At 47.4% G+C, this 14,486-nt stretch overlaps 4 protein-coding genes across 4 annotated transcripts; 1 reads left to right on the plus strand and 3 right to left on the minus strand.

Annotated features, from left to right (window-relative positions):
• Positions 1-1,089: 1,089 nt before the first annotated feature.
• Positions 1,090-2,826, plus strand: PGRI_068550 (uncharacterized protein; the record flags this gene model as incomplete). The annotated part of the gene is made up of 1 exon (XM_040794569.1): positions 1,090-2,826. The coding sequence occupies one exon, from the start codon at positions 1,090-1,092 to the stop codon at positions 2,824-2,826; it is 1,737 nt and encodes a 578-aa protein (XP_040648900.1).
• A 499-nt stretch (positions 2,827-3,325) lies between these two features.
• Positions 3,326-6,613, minus strand: PGRI_068560 (mannose-ethanolamine phosphotransferase GPI13; the record flags this gene model as incomplete). Its single annotated transcript, XM_040794570.1, has 2 exons — positions 3,326-6,323; positions 6,432-6,613. 2 exons carry the CDS (start codon positions 6,611-6,613, stop codon positions 3,326-3,328), a joined length of 3,180 nt encoding a protein of 1,059 aa, XP_040648901.1.
• A 2,464-nt stretch (positions 6,614-9,077) lies between these two features.
• PGRI_068570 (glycoside hydrolase family 16 protein) lies at positions 9,078-10,265 on the minus strand (the record flags this gene model as incomplete). The annotated part of the gene is made up of 4 exons (XM_040794571.1): positions 9,078-9,246; positions 9,307-9,788; positions 9,847-10,124; positions 10,175-10,265. 4 exons carry the CDS (start codon positions 10,263-10,265, stop codon positions 9,078-9,080), a joined length of 1,020 nt encoding a protein of 339 aa, XP_040648902.1.
• Positions 10,266-10,882: 617 nt separating this feature from the next.
• On the minus strand, positions 10,883-12,799 carry PGRI_068580 (Transcription factor; the record flags this gene model as incomplete). Its single annotated transcript, XM_040794572.1, has 6 exons — positions 10,883-11,330; positions 11,385-11,400; positions 11,473-11,617; positions 11,670-12,095; positions 12,146-12,465; positions 12,535-12,799. 6 exons carry the CDS (start codon positions 12,797-12,799, stop codon positions 10,883-10,885), a joined length of 1,620 nt encoding a protein of 539 aa, XP_040648903.1.
• Between the last annotated feature and the right edge of the window lie 1,687 nt (positions 12,800-14,486).

The raw sequence follows: 14,486 nt of genomic DNA on the forward strand, positions 1-14,486 counted from the left end.
TTGATATAGCACAAGGCCTATCAGATACAACATTCTTTGTTGAGCACCCCAGTAAGCTAACTTATAAGTCGAATCGTGTCTCAAAGCTCTCCCACTTCGACAACAAAGATACCTCTTCTACCTATCGACCTCAAATTCTCAGTCACGTAATTTAGTCAATCGTCTTTCTCCATCAATGCCCGAGGCTTCGAAGACTTTGTTTCTCTTGGCGAGTACGCTCACCAGCTTTTACTATTTCTCATGAGTCCCTCAACAAATTACTATGTTGTAGTTACACAGACTTCCATGGGTTCCACTGAGGTGCCCTATGGATATATTGTCGTACCGCAGATTTATTCTGGGCTATTATTGATAAATGTAATATGTATAGGTATACCTACATACCTAGATGTATTTACATACCTACGTAGGTAGTACGTAGTACCCGACCTGGAGTGAGTTCCAAAATTGGAAAGGAAGCTAACGTGCATACGGGGACGTGCATTAGCGTCGCCTCTCATGCGAGCTGTGACAGGGTCTATAACTCTAATTTAAACTGAAAGGAGATCTTGTTGCATGGAACTTAAGTATGCAAGCGAAACTTATAGGATGACCTTAGAGAATTAGGGAATTTGGCATTAGGAAGACATCAAAGCTGTTATACTAGTTACCAATGCCTAAGACAGCAAGGCACTCTGCGTAACTAATATGTAGAATTCAAGCGCCTAAGGGTTTGGGGATGATGGGCAGGTGTACTTATCGGTGGCTTCATATGAATGAGGGACCGATGACACCTGCCATTACATGCCTGCCCAATTTGGTTGCTGGAGAAAAATGTCCTAGGTGAGTATATAAGCGACAAACTGCCCATTAGTCTATCATTGACATGAAGACCTCACCATATAGTACAGTGCATTGCCCTCTGGGATACTCGAGGCCAAACATCTTATAGTGAGCCCGTCATATGGTATCCTATTAACCTGGTAAGTAAATATTATTTTTCATCTCTGGGCAAGCAAGTATTTAATTATCGCAGGTCGGAACCCAGCGATATCTCGAGTGACTATTGATTTCACAAGTCATCACTTCGTTTACGATACCATAGCAGCAATGGAAAGTGATGAATGCAGAGAGGCATACCGAAAGGTATTCGAACAGCGGATGTACCAGGGACGGCTTGACTCCCTTTTGGAACAGGATGAGTGTAGTTCTCTGCAAGACGCATACCTGGCTTCTCTGCCGCGTGATAAATGTGCTAGAGCTCACCGATACCGCAGTGTCGGCACTGGCTTCCCCGCATTCGTCACCTGTGGCTGTGGAGGCGAGCTCTGGGGAAGGGATGGTCCACTTGAATTGAACTTTGCTGCAGTTCTGGGCCACACGCTTCTACATTTTGGTGCAGAAGCTGCATGCGCGGTCTGTATCAAAACGGGGATCGTTTGTCTATTTCGGGCTTGGTTGCTAAGCGACACCAGTGACCGTGGTCTAATCGGCGTAGCCTGTGCTGCAGCTTGCGAGTGTGTCTCTAGGAGTTATCTGCTATCAGAAGCCGGTAATGCTCTGGTTCGGGAGATATCTCTGGACTGTCCTGGGCGTTGTAGGCAACAAGCTACAGCATGGTGCCAGGGAATGGGAGCAGAAGATACCTCCCTTGATTTGCTTGCCGATGTTACTGGGGAGCTGAGAGGCTCGTTCCGCAACGACCTGACCTCCCTCTGTAATACACCTGGGGTATACTTACCACCTGGTTATGCCACGCTGGATCCTTACACAAAAGGGATTGCTAGTTTGTACTACTTTGCAGTGTCATTTGGTCCCGGGGAGGACTCTGGCTTAATTGCGCCCATAATCAGCTGGTGCATGGTTAGTGAGCTGGCATCGCAATTCAGCCAGTCCAATGTGAACCAAAATACAGAGTCTGCCCATCTTTGCTTTGCACCATTGGCAGGACCGGCCCTTAATAGTGTGCTTGCAACCAGAGCCCAAGCAAATAGACCCGTACGCCGATCAGTCTTCCCCACACTGGACGCCTATATTCGCGAACGCATGGCCGATGGATTCTGGTATGCGGCGTATGCTGCAGCTGATGCAGCGGCGGCGGATAGTTGGTATCTCTCCCGCGAGTCTGTGCCAACCCATAAGTATGCAACTGACTCGGTGTGCGCATTTGATACCTTTTCCCATTCCCGTGCGCTCATAGAAGATGCTCTATATGACGCTACCGATTACAGGCGGGAAACAGAGACTGGAGTGCCTCCCCCTTCGCCGGATGCCTATCAAGAGGTCCTTTTCAGCTCTGGTTATATTGCTCTAGCATCACAAGTATGGGGAGCACCTGTACACCTCGATTTGATGCAACGCCAGGCCGTCCACCGTACTTTGACAACCCACTGGTATGCTGGCGTATGGCATGATGCGTTGTTTGCGTCCACCCTTCCTGGGGCACTCTACCGGGAGACGGTCCGCACTAAAGAACTGGGCCGGTTCACTGGTGATCAAGTGTTCACCGGCTGTGGGGAAGAGTGCCCTTGTCCTCTACGTTACCATAAATATGGCCTGGGGGCGACGTTATCATGGACACGCCAAGCTTGGTGTGGTCAGTCTGATCCTGTGGCGCCATCGGAATCGAGAGCATTCGGCAACTTTGTTGACGGAGTGCGGACCATCCTTCGCTGCGGGGAAGGGAGACATGACCCCCTGTCTCGCATGGATAATCCCGGGGCTCTGCCAACAAGGAAAGCATGTATAGGTAAACTGGCCCAAGTTCGCTGTCAAATTATCCATCTACTTGTGTGGTGCGCGCTGGACAGCCAGTCAGACAAACCACGAACCACGGTCTTGCACTAAACCGGTAGTACAAAGACCCATACCGTTTATGGCCCCTTTTAGCTATGACACGTCGTCCGAGCCATAGCGGATCATTCTTTATCCGATGAAAAATTGCATCCTGCATGATTTGATCCGTGAGCCGGGTTGCAGAATCCATAGTGAAAATCTGATATCAAGTTTCATCTGTAGCTTGTGTTTTTGATAGACCGTGATCATAATTATAAAGTACCTATGTAACTAGCAACACATGTAGTCGAACCAAAAAGAAAGAGGAAAGAGAAAGGAGAAAGGAGGGAATGTGATATAGAACGCATGTACAAGTGTGAGGGCGAGGCGATATGGAGAAGGGGTGGGCTTTGTTGTGTACAGGGCTGTACCCAAAAGGGACAATGGTGGTGATTGGGCAAGTGAATGAGATCTAGGGACAAAACTTCACATATTCAAGTATGCAAGTTTCGGGTCCAACCTGAGATTGGGACATGTATTCCCCAGACCATAGTTCCTTTTCAAAAAGCCATCACCAACCAAAGATCTCACCAACACTGAGAGTACTCCAGCGCACACCACCGACAGCAACGATCATCAAGACAACATCAACAACAGCCAACACCACCGAGCCCATCATGAAGCGAGGGCTGAAGATGCGGTAGAGCATGAGATGGCGACGGAGATGACCGGCCCACATAGTAGTGGCGAGATTAATAGTCGCCAAGTAGAGAATATGTGTTCCAGCAGCCTGTACGACATCGGAGAGGATGCGTGTGGCGGGGTTCTTATTCGGGTTTGAAGCGGGGACACGGTCGTGGGTCTGAAGGGGTCTTTTCCAAAGGACGGTGAGGGGGACGGCAATGGCGGCCAGGATCTGGGCGCCGAAGGTATTTAGGATGACAAACAGTGGGGACCAAGGGTATTGGATTGTTGCGAGGGGGATGAAAGCTGTTTCCCACTGAATGCTAGAGAGAGTAGCCTGGTGGCCAGTTTTGAAGAAATAGAAAGAGCCGAGAACGCCGAGGATGACGGGGCCGATGGACGAGTTTGTCATGGTTAGGCTGTTTGTGTCGAGGATTTCAAGGAGAGAGAGGATTTGCCAGAGGAGAAGGGCGATGGCGCCTTGCCCCATTGGTTTCTGCATGAGGATGATGGCGAGGGCGAAGTTGAGCAATAGGAAGCAGAAGCGGGTTCCGTAGACATTGCCGAAGCCGAGGATTGTGACTGTTGTTCGTGGGCCTTGTTGCTGGCCGGCGACTATAGGTGCCGGTGGGCTATTGGGATCTTCGGTGGGTTTGCTCACGCTGATGCTTACACAGGGCTTCGAGTAGAAGTATGCTGCAGTGCCTGCTGCGAACGCGAGGGCGAGGATGAACTGGGCTAGGAAGACACGGACGAACTTGAGGGTTTCATTGCTTACGGGTAGCCACTCGCCGTCGTCGGCGCCTTCGAGAATCCAGAACAGGGAAGTGACGAAGAGACCGAAGCGGAAAGCAAAGCCAATCCATAGAGATGCAGTGCCTTCATAGGACTTGGAGCCAGCGTAGAAGGATCGTACGACGCTGGGCAGGAATAGCGTGACCAAGAAGGGGATGGCAAGCTGCCAGGGAGCGGAGGTGGAAGAAGTCGATGAAGCATAGTATGTGGAGCGGCAGAAGGGCATCTGTTCTTCACGGCAGAGGCGCGAAAAAGATGCGATGCGGCCCAGAATCACGAATAGAACGGAGTGGTATACACCCAAGACGCGGTCCGTAGTCTGCTTCTGTCGCATGGATGAGACACCCGCGCATACGCCAAATGTAGTGAGAAAGAAGAGAAGGATTTCGTCTTCCCAGATGGTGTACGAGTTCGATGCAAACCCAATAGACTGAGAGACAGTAAAGAAGAGCGCAAGCCATCCCCACATTCCAGTCGGAAGAGGCAGGGTCAGGTTCGCAGGCTGCTTGACGAGAGCCGGAGTGGCTCCAAGGATGCTTCCAGCAGCAGCCAGCAGCACGGCTCCATCGACCACAGACATCTCAGTCAAGCCAGTCAAGCCCAATGCAGAACCAGCCATAGCACCAACGCCAGCACCCGCGCTTGCCAAGTGAAGCAAACGAGACGTGAGCTGGGTTCGATCTGTCTTCAAGCCTCGGGCATAGATTATCAACAAGACAATGCTTGCAAAAAGAACCACAATACCTTGAATCATGCTTGGCACATCAAATCGAGCCCACAGTCCACGGCAGATATCAAGAGTGTGACGCTGGTACTTGCGGAAGAGGTCATTGCTAGCGCGAGCAGCGGTTGACTTGGACGAAAAGCCCTTGGAAGCAGACTTCCACTCCTCTTCTGCCGCAGTCCAAAGCAATGCTGACTCTTCGTCGTCACCAGCACCTCTAGCAAGCGCATATTGGTGCTGATACCTCTTAACCTGGGCTGCAGTCAACCGGTTGACAGTTGCCAGATTTGCCCAGTTGTTCCCACGTGCGCCTGAGAAAGCCTCTTCAATAGGCGACCCTAGGTTATTGAATGGGATGGGCATTCCAAGAAGCAAAGACAGCGTTGGAACGAGATCGATCTGAGGCACGGACCTGTCGCGCGCAAATTGGGGCGGGAGGAGCATATCTTGACTTGTGCGTCCGAAGATGCCACGCTTGGAGTACATCCACAACGCGGCCTCAACCTCATCATCAGACTCGCCGCCGTGATCGCCCTTGATATCCATCCCATGATCTCCCATAACTACCAGAAGAGTCTTATCATCGAGCGCAGCAATGATATCGCGAACAACCCGATCCATTTCCTGAAGCTTGGATGCCATGGCAGCATGGTTAGGACCATATCGATGACCTGCATGATCTACGCCGAGATAATGGCCAAAGATGACATCCCACTTCTTGCTGTTCTCCGGCCGGAGGAGCGGGAAGAGATGCTCCGTGACACCATTGTCAACGGTGTGCAAGTCCCAGACGTTGAAAGAGTCATACGCATGTGTAAGATTGGTATCAAAGTACCCTGGGAACAGCGCCTGCCAGGTATCATCGCCAAGGTGAACCAGCTTCTTCCCAGCGCTATGCAACTGTGCAACAAGATTGTCCTCGTCGATGGCAGTTCCGGCGAAGTTGGAGCCTGCTTCCAGGAAGGTGGGTAGGGTACCGGTGGTCAACCCTTTCAGGCGGTTGAGAGTGGTTGTCGGGGGGTCCGCGATGAATGGCAGGAGGAAGGCGTTGGCGGGATTCTGCACTGCGGTCTCGTACAGGATCGGGATGTTGTTGTGGAAGAGATGGACGGTGTCATTCTCTCCTTTCGAGGCAAATGGCACAGTGAAGTCATATCGAAGGGCGTCGATTATGATGACAACGGCTTTGTCAAATGTTTTCTCGTGCCAGCAGCCTTTCTGCTGTTTACTCCCCAGAGCTGTAGTGTGTGGTTGGGCTAAAATGTCCTCGAAAGGCAGTACATCGCATGATGATTTGTCCTCGAGGACCATGCGGGTGAGGAGAAACCCTTTTGTGAACAAATAAATACCGGCGATATGCAAGAATCTGTAATTTTATCCAGCGTTAGTTCAATTTTATTTTACAACGCGTCAAGCCTGCATGCAGCAGGGTTTAAACCTCAAGCTCTGCTAAGCTTGAGAAGGAACCACTCACAATATCCACGCCAGAACGCCCATCACACCAAAATGCTTGGCCTTGAACTCATCCTCAAGCTCCAGCGACTTCTTCTCCAGCAGAGCAGCTTGCTTCCGCTTGGACTGCTCATTCGGCGACTGATCGGAACTGCGAGGGTTTGGACTATTCCCTGTAGCCCCTGCAGGTGGTGTGCCTACCATCTCCAAGGTCTATGGTACGGTGCTAGGTCGAGCTCGGGGGTCGCTGGCGCGCCAGGTCGCAGGTTGGGGATCGAAGGAGCACGGAAGGGACCGTGAATGACGAACACAGTGTGCTTTGGGGGGGCAGGGAAGCCGGGAGCAAGCACAATTAAGCCGGTTGAGCCGGTTCAAGCGAGATCCATCGAAGTCGGAGAAAAAGTATAGGCGGGGCGGAGGTTGCGGAGGTCTGTACCCCTTTCTGTGCTCTGTCGAACGGCTTCCCTATCAGAAAGCTATAGCATGCACATTATTTGAAAGAACAATGAGTACAAATCCCAATTAGGGGGGGGGAACACTGTTTAAGAAACGAAAATAAATCGAATTTATGTGACAGTCGCGGAACCCACGGGTTGAGGAGCTCGGCGTCGGCGTTTCTCATTGGCCGGCGAGTAACCACCTATGCGAATTCTTAGATGACAACCTTGGAAGTCGTGGTCGCTGCTTATTATTATCCTCGATCCAAATAAGGAATTGGTACTCTTTATAAAACTAATCAATTCCTAGGATGATGAGGAATTTGTCCCATCCATGACCCCATTTGCCTTTCATACTCCACGTGGCTCGATATATCCTGGATGTCGTACTCTATACGAAGTATATTGAAGGTCAAGGACACTGTTCGTTCTACCAATGGACGTGGATGGATATTATTCCAAATTCGAATCGGAAAGGTTTGCGAGTCGGCTCCTAGAAAAACTATGTAGTTTGACTTCGATGGGGACGTGGAACGTATAGGCGTATGATCAAGGGTGCACTCCGATTCTCAATTCAGAGACGGTGGGGTTTTAATAAGTATAGCCCTCAATCGTTTTTGACTTCTTAAAGATCCTTACTTTTCATGTATTTGCTTTATCATCTTCAGTTCCGGAAATCAGTCTGGTATTTGACAAATGATCAATTTCTCGTGAATTTCGGAATCTAAGCAGGCTGCGCCCTCATCTTAATACTATATACATTAACCCCAAGAGTGACCTTCTCAGACAGATCTTGGGAGATTTGACAATAGTAAGGAGGTGGGTGTTGGATTAAAGGGGATAGAATAGCCAGTTTATCTAGACTTTAACTTTTGTATATTGCCCTGACATGGATGTAGATAAGCGAAAGACATAATGCAGACTTCAGGGTTGGAAAGCCCAAATGGGTAAACTAACGATTTTCTATCTATTGATTCAGAGATACAATCTTCTCGAAAGGCCACAGGCTACCTAGGGAGACGTTTGAAGGTCTTGAGATAGATATAATCATAGAGTCGTATAGCCTTTTGCGTTAGGTCAAAGGTTGAGGCTAGAAACATGATGCAACCGCAGACCAACCAATGACCTATCTCGTGCACCTTTTCGGTTACACTAAGAGTTTCTTGGTAGTTATGGTAATAGAGTTGTATCATTTTCTGTTATAAAGGAACGAGACTGAGGTAGGTTAGCAATACAGTTCTTCCAAGCAAGTTGGGACTGTTGTGACATTTGAATTAGAATCAAGTCAAAGATGAGGCCAAATAATTGGCTGCTTAAAAATCCAGGGCAACAGTATGAAGAAGTTGAGGAGTGAAATGATATGAGAACATTGGAGAAGTAAACACAAGAAATGGCAACAGACACGACTCTTCCACTTTGTCCAAATGAGATTTAAAAACCAAGTCATAAAAAAAAAGAGGTGCCAACCCACGAACCCCGTCCCGTTAGGACCGCCACCCCCTCCAGGACAGAGACCCGAAGCCATCATGCAAGGAGGTGTGAGAACACCTCCTCCACTCGTACTATGCCTATGAAGGGTGCAACGAACAGGCGAACCGATGGACGATGCATCCAGCATAATATAGCAGATTTTAGTGAGCCCAATCTACCAAGCTAACTGGGGTGGGTTGGCAAGTAGGAAGGCTTTTAACTGACATATAAGGGGACCTCCTTGGACCTCCTTCCTAATTGGGACACTTAGCTATTTTACATGATCAAAGTTCGATTCCCGCCCCAGATGACTTTTCTATTTAATTCTGCTTGAATCTGCATCTGTTACCTCCACGGCTCTAATATTCATGCTCAATCATCCGCCTAGAGACTATATTTCTATTCAAATGCACATAGCTCTAAAGGCTTTATTCGTCTTACTCGCTGCCTCCATCATGACTGCTGCTTCTGCCAACTACGCTTTAGTCATTATTCTACTGGAAATCTGGCATTGTCCATGCCTAATTCATTATCAAGCCATACTTATAGAACAGCTTTATGATGTCTCAGCAATGTGTGACTTTCTAGAAACGCTTTTGGAGAAATTTGCCGAAAGGCCAAACTAGGTAGAAATCATAGGGTCTATGAAATAATCCGAATAAGAGAAGAGAAGAAGAGCGACAGACCAAAAGGAAAGCACAAAGTTGCGTGACGTAACTTCGGATACCCTCCATAGCAAAACTGTCATGGAGCTAACTGATCTACAAGAAAAGAAGTCCAGAAATAGCCAAAAGAATGGACAGGAAGCCCAAGCTACGGTCACCCAAGTTCGAAGCTGCATTGAAAACCGGAGAAGAGGAGGGTGCGCTGGGACGAGAAGCGGAGCCGGAGCTGGACGGTCTAGCTGTGTTAGAAGCTGTAATCAGGCTTCTATTAGGTTCAGAACTGTTAGATATAGCAACAATAGACGAGTAGGATAGGCAAACTGACCCAACAGGCGAAGTCTTCGACCCAGTCACGGAAGTCGAGTTAGTAGCACCCGTGAACTTGATACTCTCATACGAGCCGGTCTGGTCAGACCAAGTGTAAGACTGGGCCGGGTTGTAGTTGACAACAGTGACGTCCTTGATAAACATGGTGTAAGGGGCTTTGGTGTAATCAGTCAAGCCACCAGCCCACTGGATTGTGCCCTCGGCGTTGGTTGGGTCGCCGCCGGCCCAAATGCCGATGCGCACGTTCATGGGGGTCTGGGGGTATCTGGTACCGGATTGTGCGTCATTGAAGGCGAGTGTGCGGATCACCTTGCCATCAACGGACCAGGTAGTGGCTTCTTTGGTCCAGACTACTTTGTAGGTGTGGAATGTTTCCTGGGGTGTCGAAACAGGCTCCCAGATGGCGCGGTCGTAGGTCGTGGTGTCTCCTTTTCCGAAGTAGTTCGTCTCGATTTGAGTCGTGTCGCCACCCACGGCTTCCTGGGATGGTTATTGGGGTTAGATAAAAGAAGGAGAGAAAGAGGATCTAGTGACTTACCCAGTCAATCTCATCGAGATCATCTGACTCGAGCACGATACTGCTGACGATACCAGTGCCAGGGGCCGCTTTCATGGTGACAGACACTTCACCGAAGAAGATGTAGAAGTCGGTCTGAATGGTGGGAGCATCGCCTTGCTTGTTGACAGTAAACTCAGCGCCATTTGGGCCTGTTTTGACGTTGCCAGCGGTAGTCTTCCACTGATCTAGGCCTGAGCTCTTGGTGAAGTCGAACGTGTGCTTTGACTCGGTCATGCCAACGTTGGCCGGACACGTTTCTATAACGTGTCAGAAGGTACGATGTTTTGAGATCTTGGGTGTGGGTTACTTTTCATCGGATTGCAGTCGCTGTATGTCTGGGCTGAGACCAGAGTCGCAGCAGCCAAGCCCGCAGCGACATACTTCAAATTCCACAGCATCTTTGATACCAAATTGATTTGAAAATGTAAGTATGTAAAATAAGGAATGGAGAGAAGGAGTAGAAAAGAAATAGTTGGTGAGGTTGCTAAAAGAGTAGTGACAGGCAGTTCTCAGAAAAGACAGTATGACCTAAAGGGCAGGAAGGAAATGAAGGTGTTTTAGTATTACAGCTATAAATTCCCTCACTAATAACACCATTTAAACGATTCCCTTTAATATTCAAATCTCCGTCAACTGAGACATCTTCTTTAGTGCGGTTATTTATAGTCGGCCCGATGAAACCTGGCTACGGAGTACTCCGTACATATCTTCTCTTTAATTTCCCTAAATAGCCTCCAATAAATTAGCCATCTCAAATTAGACTATTGAACAAAGTAGGCCCTAGTTTGGCTCAGCGTTGTACGTCCATTGCCTGGAATATCGCTCTGTGCGTTAACAACAGCATCTGGGCTATAGGTCATTTTCACTGAAAAGGGGAACGTAATTGGCGTTTATTAAAGGCTTGTATTAACTAAAAATGAGTTTTGTGTTCAAATATGCTAAGTATCAAGCAGATATATTATACATTGTGTTCAAGAACCTATACACTAGCTGACTGAGACTATAGAAGGGTGAATTAGATGGTATGGTCACTCCCGAGATCAGGAAAATCATCGCCAAAGGGTATAAGCATCTCGTTCTCTGGAAAAATGGAAATATCAGAGAAATCGTTTATTCCATCCAGGAAAGATGGTGTAAAAGGAGGAATGGTGCCACCCGTCGAAGATAGAAATAGGTCGTCAGGCAACCAATGTTGTGAAGCACTTGACTGAGACTGTATATCATAGTCTTGATGACCTTGAGCTATCACCACTGAGTTTGACTCATCGTCAAAAATCTCGCCAGCGAGAGATAAAAAGTGGTGGAAGATCGTCCGTACTTGAAAAATTGGACGGCTTGTTGTGTCAATCTGGTTCAAGCAATCGACAATCGTCTTCATGAGTTTAAAGTCATCAGTATCGGATGTTGCGACGACATTGCAGAATAGCACGAAGTATGCGGTAATAGGGTAGACGAGAAGTGTCCTGGATATTTAGTCAGAGCTCATTCCAATTTTCATACGCGGAACATAGCCTTACCAGTGCAACAAGGCCACTGAATTTTGCCTTTTAGCAGATATGCATATCGACACTAGGGAAGATATGCCATGGTGGGCGGCTAACAGACCCTGTTTCCGTATATCAATAGCCGGGTTTTCTACATCCTCAAATATGTTGAAGATGGTCGTCATAATTGAATGGTAGGCGAATTGAAGAGCCGATATCTCAGACTGAGTATCTAGGCCATTCCAAGCCGGATACGGACATGAGATCTAAGTAATGAGTCAGTGGTGCCAGTAAGATGTATCCAAATAGCTGCCTCACATGCTCAATCCTCTCTTGAATCTGTTGCATATTCACCAACAAATGTTCCCCCATTCCATGGGAATATAATAAACCACCTCCTGCCAGTGCCAAGGAGCGCCCCCTAAGGTACGGCAAGAGAGTAGCTTGAACCCTAGCAAGACTGGTGTAAATTCCAAAGAGGTCTGAGGTACGATGCTGATGGCTCGACATGCCGGAAGTGATGTGTGGAAGTTCAATATCCAGTAAACTTTTGGATGTTCCCATTTTGAAAGAAAAATTCTTATCCAGTATATAGCACCACGCGAGACAGTAATACTGCTCTTCACTCAGAGCACCTCCTATCTTGACAATAGTATCAAGACCCAGACTTATACACACCTTGCAGGCAGCTTTGGTAAGGTCCCAGCATGTAGTGATATCCCCGGATCCTTGATGAAGGAATATCTAATTTTCATTAGACATGATACATTTTCGCACGGAGTGGAAATACTCACACCAGAAAGAAGCGCCTGTAAGAGTCCGAGCGAAGGAGTCGTTAAGAGGGAGATGCTCTGAAGGGCTAATTTTGCTGCTAGCTGGAATTGAACCACGGTATGTGTCAGTTCGTAGATCAATTCACTGTCGATTCTAGCGTTGCTGATGGCAGTCAGAAATTTGGAGACCATCGCATTCACACAAACAGTGCTGATGATCAAGTCATGGGGCGACCCGGTCCCATGAATGAGACTAAGTCCCATTTTCTCAAGTGTTGCTTCTGATATGTGTCTGAAGTAGTCACTAACAAAAGGGCCAAGCCTCGCCTCCTTGATGTCTACTGAAGATATTAGAATGAGACCTTGTCATTGGCCGAGCACTACCGAGTAGTAAGAGGTAAGAGGGATACCTTTCAACATCCAGGCTAATAATTCAAGAGAAGGCGGGTTCATCTGCTCTACATTGACAGTGATATCACTGGAAATGTGAATCGGGTCCGCGAAACTGTCTGCGAGTTGAGAAGCCCGCCCCAACCCTGATTCCAAGATCTGTCGGCGATTGATGGTGAGCCATTTCAGATTGTCTAGATTGTACTGAATCGTGGCGTGGGCATCATGAAGCGCGAGGGGTTTATCGAGACCCATAGATTCTCCGCTAGACTGTTGATAGTCCATCCTGGAATATCCGTCGGATGTGGTTGCAAAATGGTCGTGCAATCCCGATGATGGATATTGCGAATCTTGAGAGGTTGGAGTTGATTGGGGTGAGTGGCGTATTTGACTACTGTTTTCCATCACTGCTAGATGCTTAGGGCTTCGTATTCGCTTTATGACTCGCTGGCGAGAACATGTGGTACTTTTGTCCTGACAGTTACCACATGGGTTGCCTCTGTCACAACGGACCTATGCTTGTTTAGTGGAAACTTCCCATATGATCTTATATCTCATCGCAATGAACTTCAATCCACACCTTTCGAGAGAAGCACGAGTCGCACTGGAGTAGGGGTTGAAGCATTAGAATTGTTTGTGTAACAAATATAAAATTTACATACCACTGGTATAAATTGATTAGTTGACGGCTTTTCTGCCATTTCGATCATCAACTAAGTACGATGAAAATATATGTCAAGCGGGAGGTTGGATATTGAAGAGACATGGAAAAATGTAGCCATTCTATACTTCGAAGTCAAGGGAACAATTATATATTGAAGCACCAACGTCTAAGCAATTTCTATACTTACGTAGATTGCAAGGTTACTATGTTAAACTTAGTATGAATCTCTTTCGAGTTTGATATTGTAGAAGCTCATGGTTCCACTTGGGGGTGGATTCCTTGATTGTTGATGGGGCTCTAAGGGGGGCTCTGCTGGTGAAAGCATTGTGGTTCGATAACTATAATCTGAGCTCTTCTTTATTTCTATTTTTACCCCTTTCTTTTTGTGGTTATCGACGTATATCCATGTGCTAAGCCCCTGACGGGTGTACTTTGGCTCCACATATCTTGGCACGGATATATCTATAGACTATTATTAGGTCTTGATGAGCTCTTCGGAAGCCGAATATTGTTCTTTGCTCCGAGAAACCCTAATGCAACGTTCAGATACTACTATATCTTCCTTGAACTTCATAAAATACTATGTTAGGGGGCCTATTCATGATGTGAGTACAGTTCGGAGATAGATCTAGAACTATCATGTGACTGTGGAGATCTGGACATATCGAGTTGAAGAGAAGAAAATTATCTGCTGTAGAACTAATTTACATTGGAATATGTTATCATACAATAAGAAAATCAGCCCTATCGATCGACATCAATTTTCTGCAGATCCATAAAACCCAAATATCAACCGTCTATAATTAATCGGGATAAGCATCTTATACACCAAACAAAGTAATGCGCTAGAAGATCTCGGCTATAGATAAAACCGAAGAAATAGGTATAAGTAGGCCTCCATGCTGTTGGATAAATTGCATAGTTCCAAATCTCCAGCAATCTTCAACAATCTTCAACAATCCTCATCCAAATCATCCATCATCATGCGTTTCACCATCCTCACTGCTTTCGCCCTTGTTGGCCTGTCCATGGCTAACACTGTATGAGCTCTTTCATTATCATACCCCGTTCAACTCATCTAATTCAATAACAGATCCCCTCCGGAGGACAGTGCAAGCAGGATGGAAGCTTGGGCAACTGTGAATCTAAGCTCTGCGTGGTATGTCCCCGGCATATGACACTTTGGGAAAGCCAGAAGAAGCTAATTCTTTTCTACAATAGCAACTGGCCAACGAGCCCTTCGGAAAGTGCAAATAAACCTACACTCCGAGAAAGCCACCCTTACTGAATCGACTCGGTTGATTGCAC

Source organism: Penicillium griseofulvum, assembly GCF_001561935.1.
Source record: "Penicillium griseofulvum strain PG3 chromosome Unknown contig_92, whole genome shotgun sequence".
Classification (NCBI taxonomy): domain Eukaryota; kingdom Fungi; phylum Ascomycota; class Eurotiomycetes; order Eurotiales; family Aspergillaceae; genus Penicillium; species Penicillium griseofulvum.